The 27,216-nt window shown below is 43.3% G+C and overlaps 1 protein-coding gene across 1 annotated transcript; it reads right to left on the reverse strand.

Moving 5' to 3' along the window:
• Positions 1 to 811: 811 nt before the first annotated feature.
• On the reverse strand, positions 812 to 25,693 carry btaf1 (BTAF1 RNA polymerase II, B-TFIID transcription factor-associated). Its single transcript, XM_083696009.1, has 38 exons — positions 25,288 to 25,693; positions 23,351 to 23,474; positions 22,832 to 22,946; positions 16,598 to 16,741; positions 15,732 to 15,931; positions 14,856 to 14,989; positions 14,644 to 14,773; positions 14,419 to 14,487; positions 14,141 to 14,230; positions 13,939 to 14,034; positions 13,673 to 13,849; positions 13,411 to 13,551; positions 12,805 to 12,929; positions 12,388 to 12,508; positions 12,163 to 12,267; positions 11,891 to 12,040; positions 10,382 to 10,524; positions 10,007 to 10,181; positions 9,609 to 9,812; positions 8,814 to 9,234; positions 8,496 to 8,680; positions 8,252 to 8,408; positions 7,795 to 7,904; positions 7,459 to 7,660; positions 6,954 to 7,102; positions 6,239 to 6,391; positions 5,589 to 5,710; positions 5,300 to 5,467; positions 5,116 to 5,193; positions 4,895 to 5,024; positions 4,296 to 4,437; positions 4,020 to 4,150; positions 3,774 to 3,896; positions 3,494 to 3,646; positions 3,126 to 3,337; positions 2,556 to 2,715; positions 2,300 to 2,470; positions 812 to 2,124 (listed from the first exon to the last, which is right to left on the reverse strand). The coding sequence occupies exons 1-38, from the start codon at positions 25,299 to 25,301 to the stop codon at positions 1,978 to 1,980; spliced, it is 5,571 nt and encodes a 1,856-aa protein (XP_083552135.1). The 5' UTR covers positions 25,302 to 25,693; the 3' UTR covers positions 812 to 1,977.
• Positions 25,694 to 27,216: the final 1,523 nt, after the last annotated feature.

The raw sequence follows: 27,216 nt of genomic DNA on the forward strand, positions 1-27,216 counted from the left end.
CTTGAAAATTGCAAGAGCAGCTGTAGTTCAAAAATTCCATCTTTTGGTTTCCATAGACATTTGTCTTAAACTATTCAAACTTGAAAATGCACATTTTAAGAAGTATAATGAGTTTGAAAAAGTTGAATACAAGCAATGCTACTTAAAAAATCTCTGCACATTTTCAAGTTGGATAGGTGAGAGTTGCTTAAAAGTTGGAGTAGCAGTGGAAAAAAATAAAAGAGTATATAGAGAATAATACAAATATTGAAGCAAGCCCACTAATGAATTGCTAAAATGTCACACTATCCCTTTAACAACTTATACTTGAGATTCAGAATAGGCACCCTTCCATGTTGTGTTTTTACTAATTCAGCAATATATTGTACAGCAGACGACACACTACAGTAGGTATCTGAGTGGAGGCACCACACACAAAAATATATCTGCTTTAACTTGTAAATCATGAGCCTGATATTCTTCCCAAGACTGAGTCAGAAACTCTTGATGCATTGAGCATAGGCATCAGTCTGTGTTCCACAGTTTGGCACTGTAAAGAAAAGGGCATCTGGATTCAACAAGTAGTTCATGTTCCCCAGTTGCAGCAATATGGCTGATGGGGTTTGAGAGTCACTGGTTTATTAAAGTAGTAATAAGCTTCCTGTAGTGCCGGACTGAACGAAAACTCTAAACCAGTATGTCATACTCCCATTGACTGCTACAAAGTTCACTCATAGATCATCTGTGTCATCATAAAATGTTTTATGTATGTGGTCTTCAATCAACAGAATGATACACCAGCCTATTAAGAGACAAGAAACAGGACACTTAGTGAAAGGTGTGTAGAATTTATTACAATTCTATCAGCTTTAAGGGATAGTTCACTATTTTGACACTTGCATTTGTTTTTAGATACATCCCATGTTGATTGATCCAGATAGTTTTTAAGTGCAAATCTTTGTTTTCACATTACTCAGTTAGTCTTGCGATGTAGCTAAATAACAGAGTCTCAGGGTGTCCCAACGATCCAAGTAAGAAGAAGTCAGAAGTCAAACATTGTCAATAATGCTCAGAATTGTGAGAAAACATTACAGAAGACATCGGTTTATTATGTCTATAGACATAAAATAACTACATTAAAAGGAGCTTTGAAGTCTCTAAAAAGACGTTTTTGTGCTTTTTAGAGTAGGAAGCTACTTACCCAATATGCTATTCCACTAAATAGCCAAGTTGAACTAGCAAGCTGCTGGACATCGTTAAATAACAAAGACGCACCTAAAAAACATCTGGATCGATCGATGGGAGACGCATCTAAAAACTAATGTAAGTGTCAAAATAGTGAGCCATCCCTTTAAACAAGAAGCCGCAATTACAGAAATATTTACAACTCCACATTTTCTTAAAACTCTGACAAGTTCTGGGGCCAGCTTCAAAGTGACCCCCCGGCAAGTCCCTGTAATGCTGCTTCAGTGCAGTGCCTTTCAGAGTAACATCTCAACATGGTTAGAGCAGCGCTGGCCACAGCTTTTTTCTATTCTTCTATTTATCCTCCTGTGCCAACAAACGGATAGAGTTCTATGTTGTGAGAAAGGTCACATGAATGTGCTTACAGGGGATGTGGGGGAAGACTAGCACCACCAGGAGGATGGGAGTAATCTATAGTCACAGGTCTATCACCCAAGACACCCATTCTAGCCAGCCACAGTACAGCACAATCCAGTAGCCAGCCACAAAGGGCATTAATACGATGGTGGGTGGGTGGGTGTGTGGGTGTGTGTGTGTGTGTATGTGTGGTTTCTCTTGGACAGCTCACCATTAACCTCATCCCCCCTCCCCCTTCCGCTGTGTTGGAGAAGTCTCTGAGGAGTAAAAATCTCTACTGGAAGACTGACAGGTAGCTTGGGAGGGGCGGGATTGGGTGGGGTTCCCATGAGCGTCCTGAGAGCTGTCCAGGTCCTTCTAGGCTGGTGGTGGGACTGTATCATCAAGGGGGAAAGGCTACTGGAGCGAGTGCATGAAGCTGCCCAGGTCGTACTCCGTGTCATACTGCTGCTGGTCCCATAGATCCCCCAGGCCGTCCAATACTGACTTCATGGAGGCTTTCCCTGAGGATGACGAGGGCTCGCCTTTCTCCCCCTTCTCATCCTGAAACACAACCAGACAGTTCCATTTAGAGGTGAACAAACACCCTAGACAGGCATACCACTTAGCTAATAATGTATGTGCGAGTAAGAGAGTAGGTTGAACTAGCAAATAGTTCACCAAACGTCTAGTGAGGGATGTGTAGCATGCGTGTGTGTGTGTCTGGTAGGGTACTGACCTTGTCAAGAGTGAAGAGGTTGAGGAGCTGGTCTGTGCCCATGCTCTGCAGGCTGGCGTTCTCCTGGCTGATGATTGTGTTGGCGATGCTCATCTTAAACTTCTGCAGCCCCATGATCTTCTCCTCCAGCGTGCCTCGTGTGATCAGGCGATAGACGTTCACCACACGTTTCTGCAGGCCACACACACAAGAAACGTGTCACTTCTCACCCCACAGACTGCCAGGCCTGTGTGTCTATGCAGAGCCAGCACCGTACCTGTCCTATCCTGTGGGCACGGTCCATGGCCTGCAGGTCTCTCATGGGGTTCCAGTCATGCTCCACAAACACCACCGTGTCAGCACCAGTTAGGTTCAGACCCAGACCGCCCACATGAGTGGTGAGCAGCAGCACATCTATAGATGGGTCATTATTAAACCTGAGAGAGCGACAAAGAAAGAATGAGGGGGGGAAGAGAGAGCGATAATGAGGGGAGAGAGAAAAAGAAGGTGAGCTAAGGCAGTGAGAAGGGAACAGTGTCTTTTGGGCCCCATTCTTGTAGTTAATCACTGTTAGTTTGTGCTGCTGAAGCTAATAGTTGGACAAGTTTGTGCACAAACTGTATCGAAACTGTAGCAATTTTGCATGAAGTTGAAAGGCTCTTGTAAGCAAAATGTCTAGCTTGTCAGGTGCATTTTCTCATGTTGCAGTTCCATGCATCCAGTGTGCACTAAGTCATCTGATGTGTTTTTTGTATAATATGGATTATTATATGAAAATTACCAAGGAGTTATACTGGTGTAGCGTCATAGAATCAGTGTGGAGACACCATTACTGTCTGTGTCTTACCTGGAGACGATGGAGTGGCGCAGGCCAGCCTGCACACTGCCGTCCAGGCGCAGATAGGTCACTGTGGGCATCTGGGGCTTCAGAAGATCGTTCTCCACGATGTCCAGCATGCTCTTCAGCTGGCAGAAGATCAGCACTCGGTGCTGGGCCACCACCGCCTCTGTGCCTCCCTCTGCTGTGCCACTGCCACCAAGCCCACAGTCCAACAACAACTGGAGGATGGAGAGAAAGAGCAAACATCCACACATGTCACTTGAACTTAACTTCTAACTTCAAACACTACTGATTAAGATGTATAGTGTTGGGGATGAGAGGACTGTGACCCATTTCAGAACTGACAGATATTAGGGATGAGGATAATACGATACCTGTTTTAGGGCTGAGAGTTTGGGCGCATGCGAGATGTCTCGGAGGCTGGAGTGCTGTGTTGCAAGCTGGTCTGTGATACGCTTGTACTCTGGGTGCTGTGGCAACAGGACCAGGCCTGGGTGGTTACACAGCTTCCTCAAGTACTGCAGAGCCTGGGGAGGGAATGTCAAAGTAAGGTATATACACACATAATATGTAAATGTCATTATGAATACATCTTTAAAGAGATTTGCTGCGTCAACAGATGCTGTGGCCTATGACACCACATAGGCATAGTACCTGGAAGACATGGCCTGTGGCCTTCAGCTTGGGCTTCTCCACTTGGGCAGACTCGGCTGTGGAGATGGTGTCATCTACACTGACCTTGGCCCGGGATTTAGCAAAGTCCTCATACAGCTGAACCTGCAGGCAGATAGGAGGGGGGTTGTAAACACAAACCAAAGTCACTGCCCATCCACTTTTATATCACTCAACTACAAAATGTATTTTTCACAAAGGGAGCCTCCCAATGTGTCTGAACTCCACCTGTAGAGGGCTGAGGTTGCAGTAGTAGTCCTGGATGATTTTTGGGGGCAGGTCCTGGAGGACGTCCTCCTTCATCCTCCTCAGGAGGAAGGGCAGCACCTGCCGATGCAGCGCCTCCATAGCCAGAACACCTGGAGGTCAAGAGAAACTGAATTTACCACAGATAACACACTCTGGGAGTTAGTTCTCCTTCCCTGCTCTCATTGTTGGTTGGCAATGAGGTCTGACCACACAAACATAATCATAGCTGAGAAGAAATCAGCCCATTGAACCTACCTGCTTCCTGCTCACGAGATGAGCTCTTCGCATCGCGGCTAGCAAGAATAGGCTTCCCGTAACGGGCTGCAAACTGGCGCTCTGTGCCCAAGAAGCCTGGCATGAGGAAGTCGAAGAGCGACCACAGCTCCAGAACATTATTCTAAGAAGACCAGGGTGGGTGGTTGGGTGGAAGAGAAAAAAGATGAGTTATATTATCACACTAAATTGAATGCCAAGATTTTGAAGTAGGCATAATGCTTGGGCTAAACAAATCAACATCAGCAGATGCATAATTGCAGAGGCATCATTTCACAATTTCATCCAACACTACACTCAGAAACGATGAAAAACAAATGCAAAAAATACTGGTGGAAGAAGGAATCATTTCCCCAGCGAAGTATAAAGATTAGGCACATTGATCTGAGCTGGGGGCTCAAAAGGGATTATGCTCTTCAATTAAAGACTTCAAATGCCAAAACAAACAAAACAAGCACTGCACAGGCTTCTGCAGGGCTTGCATTTGGCATAAAAAAAAATTATGCAATCCCTGCAGCTGTACTGGATCATCGTTTATAGTCCACGTAATGTTGGCAGTTCCACTAGACAACAGCACCCACCTGGATGGGCGTTCCTGATAGGATGATTCGGAAATTGGCAGCCAACTGTTTGATGGCCTTTGAGAGCTTGGTCTTCCCATTCTTGATAACATGACCTTCATCCAGGATACAGTAATTGAACTTAATATTCCTGAAAATTAAGAATGTGCATCAAACACAATGTTCTACAAGAACTTACTTCAAAATCAATGTTGAAAGAAATTGTGAGGATAATAATTCACCTAAAAAAGTCAATGTCATTCCGTACGACATCATAAGAGGCTACTACAAGGTTGTGCTTTTTCACTTGGTGTTGTAACCTGCAATGAAGAAAGGATAATATTCAAGCCGTTAAGTCGCTTAATAAGTTACCCTCTGTGGTGGGCTTGTGGTCATGTGTTTGGGTGGGGGGTCCACAGGGCTTACCGTGCTCGCTCGGTGGGAGGGCCAGTGTAGTGCAGGGGGTTCAGGTACTCTTTGGTGCAGAATTTGCCCACCTCGTCAACCCAGTGGCCCGTGAGGGTGGGGGGGCACACCACCAGAGAAGGCAGGGGGCCGCAGTCCACCGCCTTGGTCTTGGCATACTCCTCCGCCCTGTGCACAACATCCATATTAGACATGACAACTCTTTCAACAAACAGGAGAACTCACTACAATGTGCCGAGTTTGGCAACCTTTGGACTTTCAGGTGTACACTGTCAAAGTGCTGCCATACCTTAGGTAGTGGTCCCCAGCCAGGATGCAGATAGACTGCAGTGTCTTGCCCAGGCCCATATCATCACACAAGATACCATGCAGCTTGTACTTATTCAGGAAGGAGAGCCAATTCACTCCATCCTGGAAAGAAAGAGAGAGAGAGAGATGAATGTCACAGCCTTTACAAATGTATTTGCTTCGTACTCAGAGCTTTGTCACACATTTCATATTCAATGGCACACCCTAGTTACTGGATAGTAGAGTAAAGACAGTAGCAAAGCAAAGCAGCAGAACTGAAAATGATGGCAGGCCTGCTGCCCTGTCAGTGCTGTGTTGACCAGCAGAGCTTTAGCCAATTACTCTGCAGGAGTCCATTAGAGAGATGGATGTGTGGCTCAGCAGGCAACCAAGCTGCCAACAGCACATGCCCATCCATTTCACTACTTAAATTTGTTCTGTTCAAAAGCTATTTGTTGTCACCCCCCACCCCCCCATCCTGCCTGCAGCATTTAAAAACAAAACCCATTTGTAGGGTTGGCAGAAAACAATGACTGAAGATGAAGCGGCACAAAGTGCTGAATGGCTTACAGAGTTATTTAACTTAAGAGCCGTCCCTTATCCAGTCCTGGAGTGTCCAGATATGAGACACACACACACACACACACACACCTGCTGATACTTCCTGAGTTCGGCTTTGATGGGTACAGGGATATTGTAGTTCTCCAACTTCCTCCCGTCGAGCAGCTGCTCCAGGAAGTGTCGCTCTCTGGCCTTCTGACGAATAAGATCGTCTGACATGGTGGGAGGGTCCGGGATACCCGCCTGAATTTCACCACATACACACAAAATTAGGCTTCTAATGCCACGTCTGCAGGTGCAGAGCCTTTTTCCATTTCTAAACATGGGGTGAGAAGATTAGACTGTCCGTCGGTGCTTGAAGGAATCTTGCTGACATTGAGGTGTCTGGGATTACGTGATTCATCACTCCTACGTAATCTCTGTTCAACACATGGACAGACAAATAAACTGAGACATCAAGGTCACAATCAATCAACATGGCTACCATCATTAGATAGAGAACACATCCTCCAAATGACCATCACATACAGCGAGTCCCAATAGTCTAATCCTCACATCACCTCAACTTGCTTCCTTAACAAAATGCATTTGAGGAGAATATCTAAGAAGGGAGAAACCTTGGATCTTCTCTTCCAATGCACTTTTAAAAAGAAGCGATGAAAGACGATGCAAGGAATAGAATAGAACCAATGAGTACAATAAGATTGAGACATCCTGCTCTCTACTGGCCAGTGGGCAGACATGTAGACAGATCGGAGCATTGTAGATGGTTCTGCAGCATTGCCAGTGGATGGTGTTAATCTACCTCCAGGGGCAGCAGACGGATGAGCGTGGCGAAGCACTGTGTGGCCATGAAGCGTACGCTGTCACTGGGGTCGCTCATGCGACCGAGCACGGGCACCACCAGCAACACGATGTAGGGCACTATGCCCACCTCCAGCTGCTCCATCACGCCTGAAGGGAGGGGTCGGGGTCAAGGACAACCACAACACATACACGTCTATGGTGCTCTCTCATGGCCAAGTTTTTTGGCAACCATGAAATGTCAACGTTGTGCAATAATGCCATCATTGTCTGTACCCCAATACTCATACCCGAGTAATGCTGCATCCTATTTCCTTACCCAAGATCATAAAAAATCTAATAAAAAAAACTGTGTTGGTCTAGACATACCACTCCATTCCCATCTAGATCCATGTGAGAAAGTGCCCAAGTGCTTTATGAACAGTGTGGAGAAGTGGGATGCAGCAGATGCATGTTAATCATACATATTGACGGGAACTGTGTGTGAGGGTTTGAGTGAAGGATACAGGCCATGGCTTCGATGGCTCCTTCCTGCTTGGTGGTGTCCTCGATGGCCCCCAGCCATGGCAGCACGCGCCCCAGGAACAAGTTCATGGTCTCCATGGTAGCAATCTTACTGAGGACGCCCACGCAGCGTGCAGCCATGTGACGCACCGCCGTGTAGGGGTGCTGAAGACAGGTGAACAGGTGGGGCAGGTGCTCCAACAGCTACACAAATATTAAGACAATGTTTATTTATTTGACAAATAACCTACAAAGTTTACTTTGGTAGTGCAAATGAGGCAGGTTTTTTTTATTTTATTTTTTTTATAGTGGCTGGGCCCCTCTAGGGGATTTCTTACCAGAGGTTTGAGCTGAGGGGCCATGGCCCCAGCCGTGACCTCCAGCACCTGTAGAGAGTTGACCAGGTCCTGGGCTGCAGTATCCCCCCTCTCCAACTGGAGCTTGCCATCTGAAACCCAGAGAAGACATTAAGAAAATGTACTTTTTGGTCCACCAACCAAGGTGAAAAATGTCACCCACGAATCTGTTATTTTACCGGCCAAAGTGATTGATTGAATTTTTAAAACACATTTGTTTTACATTGATTCGTGTTGGCCTCGATCTCGTTTCATGTCATTTCATTCTAACACCATGAGTCATGCTGCACGTAAAAATATACATTCACATTTACAATCGCACTGTTTCAGCCAAAACAATGTTGCATCTTTCTCTCTTGACCAGTCACTTTAAAGATATCCACTGTGTGACAGTCATTGTGTTGCAATGGGCAGTATTACATCAAGGTTCTAAGTGTACCAATGCCTTGGTTGTCCTCCACCACTGCCCTCAAAGGTCCCACCATAGACTCCCACAGATAGGGCAGTGACTCGGTCAGCTCTGGACCAAAATGCTTGGCAACCGTTGTCAGGGAGAACTCCGCCCCCCTTCTCTGGACAAGACCAGGCTTTTTACTCTGCAAAGGTAAGAGGAACAATCATGAGCATCATCTTGAACACAGGTAAACTTGTAGGTAAATGTTTGCCGTCTCTCGCCAACTCACTTCATCAGTGTCTGTGGTTATGGTGCTGCCTGGGGGCAGTTCGGTGGTGGGGGTCTTGGGAGGTTTAGGGGCAGGGCCTCTCTTGCTAGTGATGGCGAAAGCTGCTCTCTGGTGACGGTACAGGGTGATGATCCCTTTTGTTTTGTTGACCATGTGGTACATGCAGTCTTTCTCAGACACACCAGCTAGTGGTAAGAGAGAGGGGTAAACAAGACTGTCAAGGTCAGACATGCCACATTAACTCAAACATAACCCCTATAAACACCCTAGTAACGGTGAAGTAGCGTGGTTAAAGTTAGATGAGGATGTGTGCCTTGCCTTTGGCCGTCTCCTGGGAGGGGGGTACAGGAAAAGCAGAGGAGGGTGTGAGCAGGGGGTCCACACACACAGAAGAGCAGAGGTTCTTGATGATCTTGGGGTTTGGGCAAGGTGAGCGGGTGGCACACTGCTGCAGCAGTTTGGCGATGAAGGAGGCAGCATAGCCCTGCACCAGGGTGTTCTCCTCCCGCTTGGCTGCCTCCATCAGTGGCCGCACCACGGGGTTGAGCTTGTCAGGCAGGGCCTGCAGGTTGACCACGGCACAGGCAGTGAACATGTGGACGCGCAGGTGCAGCTGCTGCCACTCCGTGCTGGTCTCCACCACCGTGGACTGAGTCTGCTGCCGCTTGCTGTCCAGGGGCTGATACTGCTTGGACTTGAAATTCAGACCCCCCGTGGACTCTGTAAAGATGGTGGTCACCTACCGAGGCAAGAAGTCAGGGAAGATGGGGTTTCAACATTCTGCGTAATGGAGTGCAATCTCCATTAACCCGGGGTGCGCACAGAGACAGGGGGCTCCCCTTTGCTTCCGCAAAAGAAAACAGCACAAAAACTTCCTTCAGCAAAGTTTCAGTAAGGGAAGAGGCTGAGGGCAGGCCATGAGTGGGTGGTATAATTGAATATGTTGGGCTCCTTTAACCCCCCCATGCAGGGCCTGCGTCAGAACTTACTCAATTTATGAAACATTATTCCATTATATAATGCCACCACCAGAGATGGTACAAAGCACTATGGTAATACAACCGGCTTCTTTGTCTTCTCGAGATCATAAACAGTGTGGGTATAGGGCCTCACCAGGTCGTTGGCCTGGTCTATGGTGAACACGTTGCAGTTGAGTCGCTCTCGCACGTCTATCTGGACTTCTGCCAGCAGGGCGATGAGCTGCTTACACTCATTCTGCATGCGTGTGAAGGGAATGGCGATCTCGTCATAGTACAGCTGCTCTGTGAGGATGGCCAACAGACGTGGCAGGACCATGGCGGACACCACCTGACACTCCTGGGGAGAGGGAGAGAGGGAGAGAGAGAGAGAGATTAATTTAAATATTGTTGTGTGGTGTCCTATTGAAACTGCTACCAAACCACATACTACAAATGAAAAAACCCTTGTACAGTGGATCAGAGCAATGACGAGTGATGGGAGGACCCTTTGCCACCATGGGCTGTAGAGCCCAGTCTCAGGCCAGGCCTTACCGTCTGCAGTGCAGCCCACTCACAGAGGACCAGGGCCACAGCGATGCGCTGCAGGGCAGACTTGGAGTTGAGGTGGAAGAGCAGCAACTGGCCCAAAGACTCAGCCGGCCGGATCTCCTGGGAGGACGAGTTGAGCTGTGGGTCACAGATACAGCCACACAGAGCCCCCAGCAGTCTAACAGAGAGGGAGAGAGAGAGACATGATGAATTAAAGAAAGAAGTAGAATACAGTATGAATCTTAACATCAATAAAAGTTATTATATTGCAAACTGAAACTGACTTCATGCTAATTTCACCATTTTGTGCATTGTATTTTTATTATGCCTTGGGGTCAAAATGAAAAGCCTTGTTAAGAGAGGAAGAACAAAACGAACTTGGCAGCCATGAGGCGAGCCCGTGTCACCACGTAGTCCCGCGTCATCGGGTCCTCAGTCACAGTCTCCGCCCCTGCGATGTACTCCTGAACAGTCTCCTTTACTTGAATGACTCCCTGACGAGCCTTCACACCAGGCTTCTCCTGTCACATGCAATCACAGAATATAGGCATCAAACCTCATACACTCATGATAAACAATCACATTACAGGGCTCCAGACTGAGGTTCTCCAGAGGAGCACTGGTGCCATCAACTTTTTCATTTGGTGATGATTTGGTTGCACCAAAATGTTGTCATGCAAAAGAAAAAATGAGGAGGCTCATCATCTTAGAAATTAACTTGCCATTGCATTCAGAGACAACTTGTGCTGTGTGTGTGTGTGCTAAACAGTCCTCTTTATTACAATGGTCCTACTATTTACAAACGCATACAGAAATGCATGCTACATCGCCTACTATTTGACAATCCAAACATTAAAAAAAACATTGATCATGACAACGCAATTGCATGAGGGAGAAGGCACTTCCAGGCAGCATGCATAACACTGACAGTTTAGGCCAAAACGTCATATGGATATCGATTGGAGAGAGAATGTTAAATTAGGCTTTTAAACAACTATCCACACACATAGTTAAGGGTTGTCTGTAGGCCTACAAATTATAAGGCACCGCAGATCAAAAAAAGAAAAAGAAAAGCCAAATATATGTTCTTACTGGACATCGCTGTGCTGCTTTGGTGAAAGCCTCCGCTATGTATACATGTGCATCCTATATACAATATCTTTGCCACACAACTTGCAGGGTCTGAAATGAACACCTGCCGAGAACTAAATAGGGGTAGGCCTACATTTTCCTTGTGGCGGGTAAATCTTGCAGTGATCACCTGCCACTCTGGTGGGTGCTTGTGAATAGCAGCGCTTAATTTCGTATCCTCACAGAGTTTTTCAATTTCTATTTTTATTCTAATTTAGGCCTAATCATTTTAGTTCATTTTTCAAAGATTGGACAGACGCGTTACGCTTCAACTATTATTTGTTTTCATGTAGGCCTATGGCTTTCACTTCAGCAGGCGAAAACTACCAGAGAATAGTTTTGGAATAGTGGTGATTCTAAACGTGACTTGTCAGGGAAATGAGCAACAATGTTTTGGCTGAGGATTAGTAAACAGTTGAATGTATAATGTTATGCATAGCATCCCTGATGGGCTATAAGTTTGCCATTAGAACGAAATAATGAGAAGGCTGAATGAAAATCAAACAAGTTGTGTTATAAAAACATGATGTAGACCAATTGAGCACTCTCTGATAGTTTTTGCAGCTCGCATCTTGTGTGACCAATTTTTTTTTTGAACTTGCACAGCCAAGTCAAATAGTCGCAAAATGTGACCATATGGTTGCACTCTGGAGCCCTGCACGATCATACTACATATCAAACACACAAGTACACTGGTGAACTCGTACAATGTAGCTGATGTAATGATAATGCGTATCCAAGTGGCCGTATTCTCACTTTAGAGCGAGCCTTGACTTCCAGCAGCATGTTGATGTCTATGGGCATGTGGGAGGCTTGCATCATCAGACACAGCCAAGCACCCATCCAGGGACAGCTGGCTGCCACTACGTACTGCTGAGGGGCCTGACGCAGCAGCCCCGTCCACACCTGGAAGACAACACCGCACATGCATTACAAACAGGTTGCATCATCAGCCATGAATCTCAACCTGGAGAATGTGTGTGACTCGTAAAGAGGGGTGTGTGTGTGTGTGTGTTGTAACAACAAACCTTTTGGATAAGGTCCAGGATCTCCTGATTGCTCTCCAGGATGCAGGACTGGAAAATGTGTCGGAGCATGTCTTGCAGGATGGGGTTGAGCCAAAGTGCACAGCTCTAGAACAAATAATTCTCTTGATCAGATAACTCAACCTATACCACCATCAAAAGAAACAATAATGTTGACTTAGACTGACTTAGCTTTAAGCCAACTCGCTTGCTCTGTCTTACACACACCTGGTCAGCTTTGGATAAGAGTGTGAAGAGGGTCTCTAATGCAGCCCTTCGGACTGATGAGATGGTGTGCCTCAGGAATGGCCAAACACGAGGGACAAGAACCGTTAGGGACTGCTGCATACTAGGGGGAAAAATACTTTAGTGGGTCTGGGAAACCCTTTACAAATTGTCCTCATTCAAACATCTTGTGAAATTTGCATAAGAGCACTGGCAGAACATTCAGATGTAAAGGAGCAATTTGCAACGTTGCTCCACCTGTGGCAAAAAGTTGAATTCAGCTGTAATTTACCAGCTGCCTCCTAGGCAAAATAACTAACACCACAAAGTTTTAGCCAGTTCTTGCTATTTTCTGAAAAACAACATTTATTTCAAAACCCTTTGGTTTCATTCCATCTGTAAAACCCATGAGCGACTCACCTGCACTGTTGGACCTGGGGGTAAGTAAGCAGAGAGGAGAGCAGGGTCATGATGCTGTTGGTGGAGGCTGTGAGATCATCCAGGTCAAGGAGAGCATCCCATAGGGTGTTCACTATGAAGGGCACCTGAACCACACAGCAGAGAACACCTTCATCAGAACACAAACAACCACTGTGTCCAGGACCTATACAACATAACCAGAAACTGACAAAATGATGAGGGCAACTGAATCAGTAAAATCAAAATGCACTAAAGTGATCAGACATGGAAAATTAGATAGGTATGAATAGGGTTGGGTACTATTAGGATGTTATTGATGGAGGTAAAAAAGGGATTCATCCACATGATACAGTTCATTAATGATTCTGGTAAGGGTTCCCACAAAATCATTTGAATATTAAATCTTTCACATTTTTAAGGAAAGAAATCTACATTTCTGACTGAACCGGCGCTGGGTTGTTGTGGAATGGGGTTTATGTGTGGGGTGCCATGAAGGCACAGGTTCTCCATTCTCAATCCTAAGTATGAAAAAAACAAACAGTAGGTGGTGGTAAGAGACAGAGGGGCTGTTTGGATGAACGCAGTCTGTATGCAGGGGCTTCGGACCTTGTGCGGGAGCAGCTGCACCAAGCCAGCCACCACAGGGATGAGGGAGGATGCTGCCACTGCTCGCACATCATCATCCAGGTCCTGCAGGCCCTCTGTGATGGCTGGGAGCACACGGGGCAGCAGCACTTTGATCAGGTCCTGGGAGAAAAGAAACATAGCAGAGGTCCAGTCTAAAGACTAACTCTTAACTCCTCTTAACACAGATCATGTGCGGTGAGAGCAGCACAGGCAAGCAGGTTGAAATATGAGCCGATGGTACCTGTCGGACCGCCAGGGCGTATTTGATGCCCAGGAGACCACCATGCCGGACTTCCCACTGGTCCTCTGTCAGAAGCTTCAGCAGGATGTCCACCGTCATGGTGACGCCACTGTCAGTCATGTGGCGCAGGGCCACGCCCAGTGTCTGGGCACAGGTCTCCCTGACAGGAGCTACCACCTGGCCAGAGAGAAGAGGGTGTTAAATATCCACCAGTTTGCTTTAGCATCCCCATTCATTCACTTCACAGTCAAGGTTGAAACTGTCACCTCATCAGATACAAAATCCCCAAAGCGGTCCAGAGCAAAGATACAGAGCAGCCGGATGACCAGGTCCTCCAGCCACTCCTGGTGCTGCTGGGACATCTGAAAAGATCAAAAAGGTCAGACGTGACCCATCACGGGATGTGAAGATGTAAGTCTTATCTACTTGAGGTTGAAAGCAAAACACCACTATACATAAAGATGGCACCTGTTCTATAGTAAATCCCACCAGCTTCCCGCCTCCTGCACCCTGACACTTCAGGATCTCCCGGAGGCCTGTGCCTGCACCATGACGAATCTGGATGCACAGAGATAGTCAGGGCTAACCGAAAACAAGCTCCAAATGTGTATAGTGTCAGTCTACTGCTACTTGAAAGGTCATTTAAACATTGGATACATACATACAATCATACATACATCCAGAACAAAACTAAGAACTGTATTCAGTATAAAAAGTACATTTTATCAGGTGGGCAAGGACATTACCTCCCATGAGGGGTTGAAGAGGTCATTACACAGCTCATCACAGAAGCTCTCCAGGGGCCACTCCTGGGTCTATTGGCAAAGCAGAAGACATTTAAATTTAATATGACTCATGAAAACTTGGAGGGTGTTCTTAAAGCATGTGTATCATACAGTGCTTCAGTTCCGAGTGGAAATGGTATTGGTCATATGATTTCTTGCAGAAAGCTTTTTGATCCAACCCCTTACCTCCTCTAAAAGACTGGAATTATCTGGAACGTTATCGATTAAGACTTTATGCTCTGTTGCTGGTTGGTCGATGACAACATTGGTAGTTTTCCTGCGCTTCTCATCAGGCTCTCCCTCAAAACTGTCATAACTGTGGGGAGGAAAACATTGATTAATGAATTCCTACCCAAGTCATCCAATTAAAAAATACCTTTGATAGAAATAAGATGTACCTTTTCTCATTGGGATCCATGTCACTCGATCTCTGTTTCGCCACAAGCTTGGCCATCCTTTTTGCCTTGTTCTTCTGTCGGTTGCTCATGCCTGGCCGGAATTCGGAGTCTATCAACTCGGCGGCCTGCATGTGCTGGAAATACAGCAAAATTGTTATTCCACACGAGTACCCTTGACATCAACAGTTCAACTGTTTGTTTTCATCAGGCACTAGTAAAAGGATGAGGTTCATTCAGATCCATGTACAGATTACAGAATGCAGTGATGCACCCTGAAGCACAGACCAATGCAGAGTGAAGAGTTGACACCTTTCACACATCTTGACTTTGCATCTGGCATACTAGCATACTATTAGGATAGACCTAAAAATAGTTCTGACGAACCCAAATATAGTTCTAACAGTTTGCAACACCACCCAGTTTTCAGAGCAATTTACAGAGGAAAAGTCAGTCCCTAGCCTACCATGCTGGCCTGTTGTCAGAAAAGAAAAACAAAAGAAACTCCAGCAATGGGCTTCTAATCCCAACCTCAAAGACACTGAACCTATATTTGGAAAGCTAAAATAATGGGAAAAGACTCAAGACTCTTGATTCCACTTCCTGACATGCTTCCTTGTATTAGACTAGGGCTCTTTGTCAATTGTTAGAAATGTGATTCCTCACATCCTCTCCTCTGTCCTCCACCCACTTCCTTCTCAAAAAGCATTGGAGGAGAATATCTAAGGGGAGAAACTTAGGATCTTCTTCTCCAATGCATTTTGAGTAGGAAACGAATAGAGGACAGAGGAGAGGACACAAGGAATTGAGTTTCTAACAATTGAGAAAGAATATGAATATACAGGATAATAAGCAGGGGGTAGAGGCAGTGTGACTGACCACACGGTTGCGGGAGCTGGAGCAGGCAGAGCCTTTCCCTCCCTGGGCTTTGGGGCCACTCGGTGTGCAGGTGTAGTCAAGATCCTCATCATTAAAAAGTTCCTCTGTGTCCATGCCGATGGCTGCTCCCATGTCCAGACCCAGCTTCCTCTGCAGCAGCTTCCTCTGACGAGCCAGACGCTCCTTGGGGTCCACTTCACCTGAGAGGCAAGGACAGGGAGTCAGTGGTAGGCCACAGAATGGAGTGATACTGTAGTATACACTGCAGCTCTGTAGAAACCTCAATTCATGATGAATACATGGACTTCTATCTAGGGCAGTATTTCTCAACGTTTTGTCAAAGCACTGTGTGCATACATCAGAGACATTAAAGTTGCTCTGTCACAAAGGACCTTGAAAAGAGATGATCAGATCACTGGAGAGTTAATACTGGGAAAAATAAAACAAATTCAGGAGAACATACAGCAATGGTGATATCACATTAAAATGGAGTGGACAAAGCATCATATTATATTCAAACTCATCGCAGGTCATTGAAAAGCAAATTTGAGAGACAGATAATGGTCCATTTGTTGTGTGCTTCTCCACTTACACAAACGAAAAGAATATGCTCTGGATAGCTGCTGAAACCACTTTAGATATATGGACCGAAAGCAACGCCATGGTGAAAGTAAGAATACAACATGCACAGAATCAAGATAGAGTACACTGGAAAAATCAGGACTCATGTTATACACCCCTGGACTCCTTATTTTCTAATAGCACTTCCATCTGATGCAATCTTAATTAGACAACCTTATTAGTGCTCCACACTACTAAAAGCACAGGTAATCCAATAGGGGAAAGAGAAAGCAGGTAATTCATACCAGATGTGTCATCTGGGACCTCAAACTCAGCGCCAGCAGACCCCAGCAGAGAGGCACCATGTTTGAGCAGGCGGGAGATGTCAAACCGGTAGAAACTTAACCGGTCAGGCGACGAGTCCTCTGGAGAGAAGTCTGCACATGACTCTGGAATAAAGAATCCCACACCACTGTTAGAACATTAATTGTCACAATCAGAAGATTCATATGACAAGTAGATTATCGGTTCTGAGAACATGCATTGAATCAAACTTTCTATTTGGACCCCATGAACAGACACACCCATGGTTACTAGCTAGGACTAATTGCAGTGTAAAAACAGCTTGTAAAAGGTCCTTGAGTAGTTTCATTGCAATTCAATTGTGAGTGTTTCAGGTTGATATTAATTCAATTCTAGCTATCCACTTCTAGCCACATACTCGCTTTATAACCATCTGCCACTTGTTAAGACAAGACCCACACCACAGTTGCATAAGAGAAAACCTTTCCCAGTGCATTTCATACACACCTATTCATAGTCTGGCAGAAAAAAAAATCATAAACCAGTGTGGATGGAGACATCGTCGCCAGGCAACGTACTGTGACTATCATTATAAAATGAAATGCAGTAGTGGCACTACATACCTTATATGTTGGCATGAATCGGCTCCTTGTCAAATGTCTCAAACTGAAGCTTATGATTGGTTAAGTAATGTAGACAGGAAAGGAGATTGGATGTTTACAAATGCTCCTTTAGATCGACGGAGAGACGGTGGAGAACGGCAGAAACTCGACAGGTTGTTTGTTCTAGCATTATCACATTTCTGCAATCAAATCCCGGTCTTAAATATTTTCATGCCCCGCCAAAAGCTTTTATAGCAGCAAAATGACTGCTTAGCACAGATAGGCTATTTTCAACATTGGAACCAAACTATTTAATTTCGATTTAGAGTATTGCATTTTGATATGATGCTTTGCATAACTTCTCAAAGACACAGTCCTTGACAGCGGCAACATTTCAGAAACTATTGGTCGTCTGAAGTTCATAAGGACTCTCTAAATCTGCCATAATCTGTGCAGTTTCAAGAACAAAAAAGGACATGTTTTAGAGATGATGCGTCCAGGCAGGCAATCAGGTTAGTGCAGGTTTACATGCGACACAGAAGTGATAAGGGCTGTGTTATTGGTTAAGACCACAAAATTAGATTGTAAGACTCTTAGAATTGGATTCTATCACAGCCCTTCTAAGGACTGCTGTTCCACTCCCCATCTTCCCCATTCAAGTGAGTAAAATGTGCAGTTCCTATGGCAATGGCAGCAGAGGGCTCACCTCAGTTAGAAGCAGTAAGGACAGTGATACAGATAAATATATACAATTCCAAAACGTTTTAAAAAACGATGCGTTCAATTTTCCTAAATGATTTTTTCACTGACACTGAAATACAGATTGAGTGAGGTTTAAGGGGTGTCTGGCATGAACTGCCCGCTTCAGGTCCTGCCACAGCATCTCGATTGGATTTAGGTCAGAACTTTGACGGTCTTTGGAAGACCCATTTTCAGCCCAGCTAGACTGATGGCTTGACATTCTGTTCAAGAATCTCTCGGTATACCACAGAATTCATGGTTCCCTTAATGATGTGGAGTCATCCAGGTCCAGAGGAGGAAAAGCAGCCCCAGATCTTGACATTCCCACCACCATGCTTGACTGTTGGGATAAGTTTCTTTTGGTGGTAGGCATTGTTGGGTTTTTGCCAAACATAGTGGTTTTGATTGTGACCAAAAAGGTAAATTTTGGACTCATCAGTCCAGAGAACGAACTTCCAGAAACCTTTAGGCTTGTCCAGGTGATCTCTGGCAAAGTTAAGGCGGACAGTTTGGTTCTTTTTTGACAGCAGAGGCTTCTTCCTAGCAACCCACTCATGAATGCCATTTCGATTCAGTGTTGTTCTTATTGTTGAAGCATGAACAGTTGAGATGCAGCAAGGGAGGTCTGAAAATCTCTAGATGTTATGTTTGGGTTGGCTTTTACCTGATTTATTATTTTCCTTGTGGCTCTTGGGGATATTTTGGAAGGGCGTCCACTTCTAGGCCGAGTTGCTGTCATGTTAAATGTTCTCCATTTGTAAATGATTTGCCTCACAGTGGACGGATGGCGCTCAAATCTTGTTGAGATTTATAGCCTTCCACAGACTGCTCTAGCTCTCACTACCCTCTTCCTGATGTCCTCTGAGATGTCCTTTCCTCTCTGCAAGGTGTTTTTGCATTCACCTGTATGGGTAACACAAAACTGACCAGATGTCTTCTCTCTATTTACCAGAGTCTCGCCCAAACTATTTCCGAAAGAGCTGTCCTGATTCTACTTACCGACCTGATTTAATCAATGATTTCACTTATTTTTGCACCTGCACTAATTTCTTCATAACTTAGTTTTTCTACTACACGCATGATTTCTTCTAAACCAACATATGGAATTGGTTATGTCAGGTAAAAAAAAAACTGGTTCTGATTAAATAAAGATTTCATGGTAAAAACTAAAAAAAGGTGTTCACATACTTTCAAGAAGCACTACTAATATATATATATATATATATATATATACACACACACACACATATATACAGTGCCTTCAGAAAGTATTCAGACACCTTCACTTTTTCCACATTTTGTTGTGTTACTCAATTTAAAATGGATTAAATTAAAAGAATTTGCCATCATTCCACACACCCCCAGAATGAAAAGCGGTTTTTTTTTTTTTTTTTTAATTTCAGTAAATTTATTAAAATTGAAATACAGAAATACCTCATGTACCTCATGTCAGACCCTTTGCTATGACACTCTAAAATGCAAAAATGTCATCAACAAATCACTCAATAAGTTGAATTGAGTCCATCTTAATGTAAGGATAATAGTTCATGTAATTTTAGAATTAATATCTTTGTTTTTATAGGGTTAGGGTTAGGGTTAGGGTTAGCATAGGAATCAATTACATACTGTGTGGATTAGGATGTCACTACCAACTCAGCAATTTTCTGAATTTTCTTTTGATCCTGACAAACTCCCCAGTCCCTGCCGGTGACAAACATACCCATAACAGGATGCAGCTACCACTATTCTTCACACAAGAGATGGTGCGGAAACTGCATTGCATGTGCTGGGTGCATCAAAGTTTGTACCAAACTTGTATGCTTTGTAGTAAAAACCAAATAAACACATTTCCAGCCACTTTCTTCGCTGTACCACTTGAATTCATTGTTGCAAACACAATTATGGATATGAGAGAGATTATTTTTCCATTAAGGGATTCCTTTTGGCCACTTGGTTATAGAGCAATTTTGTAGAGTGACTGAGATGATGTTGTCCCATCGACTGTGCTTTTGTCTCCACCATTTAACTTTGTAGATTTAGTCTCCCCAGGTGTCAGGGTCACATTCCTGAGCAGTTTTGTTCCTCTCCATTTGCTCAGTTTGTAATGACAACCTGATCCACACACTGTGTAATTGATTCCTATGCAAATCAGAGACCCTATAAAAAAGATATTAATTCCAAAATTACATGAACTATTATCCTTGCATTAAGATGGACTCAATTCAACTTATTGAGTGATTTGTTGATGACATTTTTGCATTTTAGTGTCATAGCAAAAGGTTGACAATACTTATGCACGAGGTATTTCTGTATTTCAATTTTAATAAATTTACTGGATTTTTTAAAAACCTGTTTTCGCTTTGTCATTCTGGGGTATTGTGTGTGGATTGATTCTTTTAATTTAATCCATTTTAAATTGAGTCTATAAACACAACAAAATGTGGAAAAAGTGAAGGGGTCTGAATACTTCCCGAAGGCACTGATATACACTCACCGGCCACTTTATTAGGTACACCTTGCTAGTACTGGGTTGGGCTGTTATGCTTTCAGAGATGGTCTTCTGCATACCTTGGTTGTAACAAGTGGTTATTTGAGTTACTGTTGCCTTTCTATCATCTCGAACCAGAAAATCCCAGTAGATCAGCAGTTTCTGAAATACTCAGACCAGCCTGTCTGGTACCAACAACCATGCTACGTTCAAAGTCACTAAAATCACCTTTCTTCCCCATTCTGATGCTCGGTTTGAACTTCAGCAGGTCGTCTTGACCATGTCTACATGCCTAAATGCATTGAGTTGCTGCCATGTGATTGGCTGATCAGATATTTGCGTTACCGAGCAGTTGAACAGGTGCGTGTGTGTATGTGTGTGTATATATATATATATATATATATATATATATATATATATATATATATATATATATATATATATATATATATATATTACACACACATGTGGCTTCACTTTTTCCACATTTTGTTATATTTCAGCCTTATTCTAAAATTTATTAAATTAATTTTTTCCCCTCATCAATCTACACACAATACCCTATAATGACAAAGCCGAAACAGGTTCAGAAATGTTTGCTAATTTATTAAAAATAAATAAATTAAATATCACATTTACATAAGTATTCACATCCTTTACTCAGTACTTTGTTGAAGCACCTTTGGCAGCGATTACAGCCTCAAGTCTTCTTGTGTATGACACTACAAGCTTGGCACACCTGTATTTGGGGAGTGTCTCCCATTCTTCTCTGCAGATCCTCTCATCTCATACTTAAATGTGATTTTTATTTTTAATAAATTAGCAAACATTTCTAAAAACCTGTTTTGGCTTCGTCATTATGGGGTATTGTGTGTAGATTGATGAGGGAAATAATATAAGAGAATAAAGCTGTAACATAACAAAATGTGGAATAAGGGGGTCTGAACAGTTTCCGAATGCGCGCACACACACACACACACACACACACACACACACACACACACACACACACACACACACACACACACACACATATACTGTTCTTGTCAATAAGTCAGATTGCCGTTTTAGATCTAAAATCATTTTCAAAAGCCATTTTTGGGAAAATCTCCACTGGAGTCCATGTATTTTCCCTTACTCTCTTTAGCAACCCCTGCAGGTGCAACATAATGTTTTGTAGGAGTGGGAGTTCTCTTTATACATTTTCTGTATCTATTCACGTTGCTTCTCTAATCTACGACCATTACTTTCCTCACCTCCCATATCGTGCAGTAGTAGCCTTATGAAGATCTACTGCACCTATCTGTAGTGTTGTTTGAACTGTTTTTTTGTTGGTGCTCCTACATGTTCTGGTTTTGGACCATGTGTGCTACAATGTGAAAAAGTAAATTTTGAGCACTGGCTCCAATGCTTTAAGAGGCAATTAATGTAAATTCAATCAGACACACAGTCAGTCAGTGAACTAGCTAGCCTATGATTTTTGATTGGATGGTCAGGATTTCAGTTTGCTATATTTGGTCTAAGGACCATCCTTGGAAGCTCCTCATATTTACACTGAAACAGATGTTAAAAAAATAAAAACATGTGAATGAATGGAGCTTAACAGAGTAGTTTTCTTTAAATAAGAAGAAACTCAAAATCCTGTTTCCTCTATTGGTACATGCAATACCATGTTAAACCATTTGGAATCATTATTGAGACCACAGAAAGTGAAACTACTTATTTCAGCCATTTTTTGTGTGTGTGAGAGCTAAGAGATGAGTGCATTTTGTGCAGCAGATGTAGCCTCTCTTTTTTTCCTCAATTCAACAGCAAACCATCCTCCTTTTCCTCAATGGACCAGCCTCCACTGATCCAAATGTGATTTGTCATTCTGATAAGCGTGGGATGCCCTAATGGGTTACGCATCCAATATATATGGTTGTCTGGATTATACGGATTTCTCAAATGTCAGATAAATTAAAATGTAGCTAGTCATTTGTCCGGAAACCCTGTACTCAACATACCTGTGAGATATGTCAAATCCACCATTGAAATTGTTTAAGATGGTAAATTTATCGTTCCCCATTCTGGGATAGACTGACATGTTTACATTTAAAGCATTTTCTATTCAATTTCCCTAAACACAGGACTGATTATCAGTTCAAACCTATTACAGAACATTCACAAGTGCCTTATTCACTTGGCAACATTCAATAAAAGTAGAAACATTTTCATGTGTGATCGCTTGTGACAATGTTAAAACATGCATCACATGAATGAATGGTGTTTATCAAACTATTTTAATGATTAGTGTCATTTGATAGTGTAAAAAGCATGTCAGTTCCCCTTTAAAGCTTTATTTGTTCCCAGCTGTCCAGAATATTACAGAACATCAGTGTGTAATCAATGGGCCTGTGACTCACCTTCTTTAGGCTTGGGAGTTGGGTCCCACTCAGGAATATTCTTTACAATGGCCTCAACTGCCTGACCTGCTGCAATACGTGTGTCCCAGTTTGGACTTCGAAGGTAGGTCAAGACCTGCAGGATGTAGTAAGAGACAAAACATAAAAGATACAGAAACTCTGATGGTGAGAACTCCTGCATTAAGTACAGTGCAGAAACACAGGTGTTAATGTGTTGTGCAGTGGGGGTAAAAGGTGTGTAGGGATATTGGTTTAACTGTGTAAAAAGTTACTTATTTGTTTATATTATAAGTTTACAGAACAGCATCATAGTTTTTTTTCCCTCCACATGTATGCTAATTGGTGTGACATTTCAGTCCACAACTTCAAAGCAGCAGCATCACTACTACCACTACTACCATTTCGGCAGTAGCCTGGGACAATGCTAGTAAAGGAGTAAGACGCAGACAACAGTGAGGACCACCTGATGGAGATGTGGCCACTCTTGCGGGAGGAAGAGGGTAAGGCCAGCAGACTCACCTTAGACAACAGATTGTTAAGCTCATGTGGGTGGAGTTTGACCACATCTCCAAGTTGCTGAGCAGCTGCCTTCCTTGTCACCGGGGTTGTTCCAGTGTCAAGCAGGATGAATAGACGATCAAGCCTGAAGGGGCAAAAAAGTGGAAAGTAGATGTTGAAATTAGGGCGGGCAAATGTTACCTGGTATGTGCATGCAGATTGAACTCCAGTGCTCTGTTTACTGTATTGTTTGGAAAATAATTGAGTTTTGAGATGTTATTTGTAGGCTATTTGATCTCAGATGGCATCGTCATATGTAACCAAAGAGCAACTGTTGAATAAACCACAAATGAGAACTTTTAACTTTTACATTACCAAATGAGATTTAGAGGATAGAATTATAAGAACATTTTACATAACTTCAAAAGCACTGCAGCTACCTGGCACTTAGGGGGTCCTTCAAGACTGGGGCATGAAGTGAGTGAAAGTGAAAACCAGAACTTCAAACAGAGTAACCTACACCCTACACTACATTCTATTGATGTGAGACAGTAGTGTTGAACACCTCTGGCTAAAAATAAAACCAAGGGCCATTTAAAATGGGAGATGCTGTGCAGCATGGCAACATGCCAACTTGGACGAAAACAAATCCAAACTTCATCACATGAAAATCTACAGAGACATGGGTTGATCTATCAAAAATAGGGGAATGGCAGAGAAATTGATTTGCCTCTGAGAGCAAAACAAATAGAACTACACTTAGGCAAGTCTGTCAATATCTAAAATAGTCTATGACTTCTCATACTTCAGTCTACTGCAAGCAAAGTTTCACTTCTTTATGCAGATAAGAGAGGAAAATCTGCACAAAGCATCTGAATTTAAGAAACTGGCTAAGTTAACATGAAAGCAAAGCATGAACAATTGCAAAAGACATGGCAGGGGTCCAAACTAAGAGTGATGAACCTAAATTATTGAGAGTTAATCTTCAGCTAGCAAGTCTAGGCTACATTAATACTGGGATCAACTCGGTTTAACTTCAGATCACAGGTCATCCTTGCTCAGGCACCATTATAAAGGCATTAGCATCGTTATAATATTATGTGGAACACAACACTGCATACTAGGATGACTGCAAACCATGACCAGTTTGTTTACAGCCTTCTAGTGAGAGGCAACTCGCCCTGGGGACCATTCCAAAAACCAGTCACAATGTTTAGTGGTAAGAGGGTCCTAACGGAGCTCAATCACTGAGATGATGATGAACTACTGCACCCACTCAGTTTTAAGGATTAACATGCATAACACGGCTACTGTGGAGCTAACTTTGTGATCATTACTAACCGTCCATTTTAGTTAGGCTAGCGACCAGAAAATTGGTGTGGATTAGGGCTGTGCAGGGGCTGCCCGAAATCCAGTGGAATTAGCTGGTCAAATAGTTCAAAAAATATTAGCGTTCTATACCAAGTACTTTGCTATATCACATGAGATTACAAATTACTCACAGGCTCAATAATATGATTTCCCAGCAACTGTAGATAACCCGCAAAGGTGAGTTAATGACACGACACGAGGGAAACCAGTAGCTAACTATCACCATATCAGGGAACTTGACTACCTAATCGCATAAGAATAACACACGAGGCCGCTTATCTCATTTGCAAGATAATCTATTTGCAAAATGACAGACAGGCACATTTACTTTAGATTATTTTGCTCGCCATGCACAACATAGCTAGCTAATGACAAGTGTCAACCAGTAAGGTCGACTAGATACTGTGAACAACACTGATGAAAGTGATGTTGCAACTAACTGGCATGGGCCAATGCAATGTGCCATTGCGCATTGTGTTAGCTAGCTAGCTACTATCACTTGTTACTTGTTAGCTACTAGTGCTACTAGCTAGTTAGCGTAATCATCATGCCACAAATAACATGAATCTTGAAACTGTGAATCTCACCTTGATACGGCCATGGCGATATTTTGAGAGCGTATATGTGATCTTTCGCGATCCGCATTCAAAGGAGGCGACCATTAATTTCTTGAAGTTATGAAGTTTCTATTTAAACTAGCTAGCTGCTTTAGCTACACTAGCTAATCCACTGCTGTAGCTGGACAGTGAGGCCCTGGTGCGTCTTTCTCTCTCTCCGAAAGCAGTCGAAAATAGTTCCATCAATTCATGGCTTAAACAGGTCCCTCTTGTCTCTTCAATAACTTCTTCTATATAATATTGCCATTTATTTAACGTATATTACCGTAAAGATTATCTTAGCCTTCAGAACTACTACCAGATAAGTACTTTAGTCTAATAAGATTTAAAGAGTTATTTCGTTGTTCACAAAAACGAACCCAGGAGGCTGATTTTATATGAGGAGCCATCTTGCATTTATTCCTTCCTCCATAGCAGGCGCCAGCTGATTGGTTGCAAGCTATCTGAAGGGCCAATCAAATAGTACATTGAAAGGGAAGCGAAAAAACTCCTGGCAGGAAATACTTATTTTTCCTTTTAGATCGACCAAAGCCCGCCCAGCTGTCATTCATTCTGCCAAAAAGCGAAACACAAACCAGACTAAGAGAACTCTAAACAAATAACTTCAATACATTAAATTCGCATATCCCTGTCTGGCTCTACCAAAAGTGGATACAAAAGAGGTGTGCTCCCTTCACCCAATCTCCTCAATGAGATGTTGAAATAATCTCGGAACCCAGAATCTAATTTTGAAAGTCTGATTTAGTGAGTCAAGGTTGAATAGAAAACACATTTGGTTTATGATATTTAAAGGGACACTTGTTCATAAAATTCCAGCACCACCACCACCTTATGTTCATTTTATATTGTGTCACTTGTGCAACAGTCAAAAACCAACCAAACTGAAGTTGTACAACGGTTGAGAGTATTGTTTTTTATATATATATATATATATATTTTTTTTTTTTTTGCCATACCCACATTATGCCTTGTAGAACAGGACACACTATACATTTCCATTTTAGTCATTGAGCAGACGCTCTCATCCAGAGGGATTTGCAGTTCGATCCAGAGCGATTTATACTGCTGGACTCTCTTTGACCCCTTGTGTCTCCCACTCCTTCCACTGCCTCTCCCCAGTTACCTCACTACACTGATGTATTAAACCCCTGTCTTTCCCCCAGTACACCACTCTAACCTCTGCCTCTCCTCAGTCCCTCCCAGTATCAGGGACAGCAGCGACAATTCTCGGGTGGTGGTGAATGTGCGTGTGGGTAACTGACTATGGAGTGTGAGTCCAATGCTGTACCCCCTATCACCTGGTATGCCACAAAACGGCCGGGCGTTGAGAGTCCTTTGTAGTGTAGCCATACTGATAACAATACCTGTATAGCTCAAGGACGGTAACATTTCGCTAGGCCTATGTCTTAAGCCAAGGATTAAGTAAAATTGAATTAATTCTACCAATTGTAATAACCACGCATGCAAGTCAATCAATCAAGTGAAAACCCAGTGAAATGAAACTAACACTTTGTAGGATATATAAGATATTATCTCGTATTAACGTATGATAAACATATGAACAAAACATGTAACTTTTATAACCAGAGGTCAAACTGAATATAGGTTGTGTGTGCATGTTTGTACCGTTGGTCTTCTTGGTCTTGGATAACTGAACCGAACTCTTCCTTGATTGACAAGTAGGACAGACATTCAATATCAACAAAATTGCTTAGGTAAAATGATAATTTTATGATCACAGTGCGATAATGACACAAGTTTAATATAATTTCAAACGCTGAAATACCATCTTTTGCGTAGATTAGCCAGAGCTAACGTCTGCTAGGTAGCATGTCCGGTTTTTCGGTTCCCATCCATCAACGGTTTCTCAATGATGATGCAGTCATTACGAAATGACAC

Source organism: Argentina silus (assembly GCF_951799395.1).
Source record: "Argentina silus genome assembly, chromosome: X".
NCBI classification, from domain to species: domain Eukaryota; kingdom Metazoa; phylum Chordata; class Actinopteri; order Argentiniformes; family Argentinidae; genus Argentina; species Argentina silus.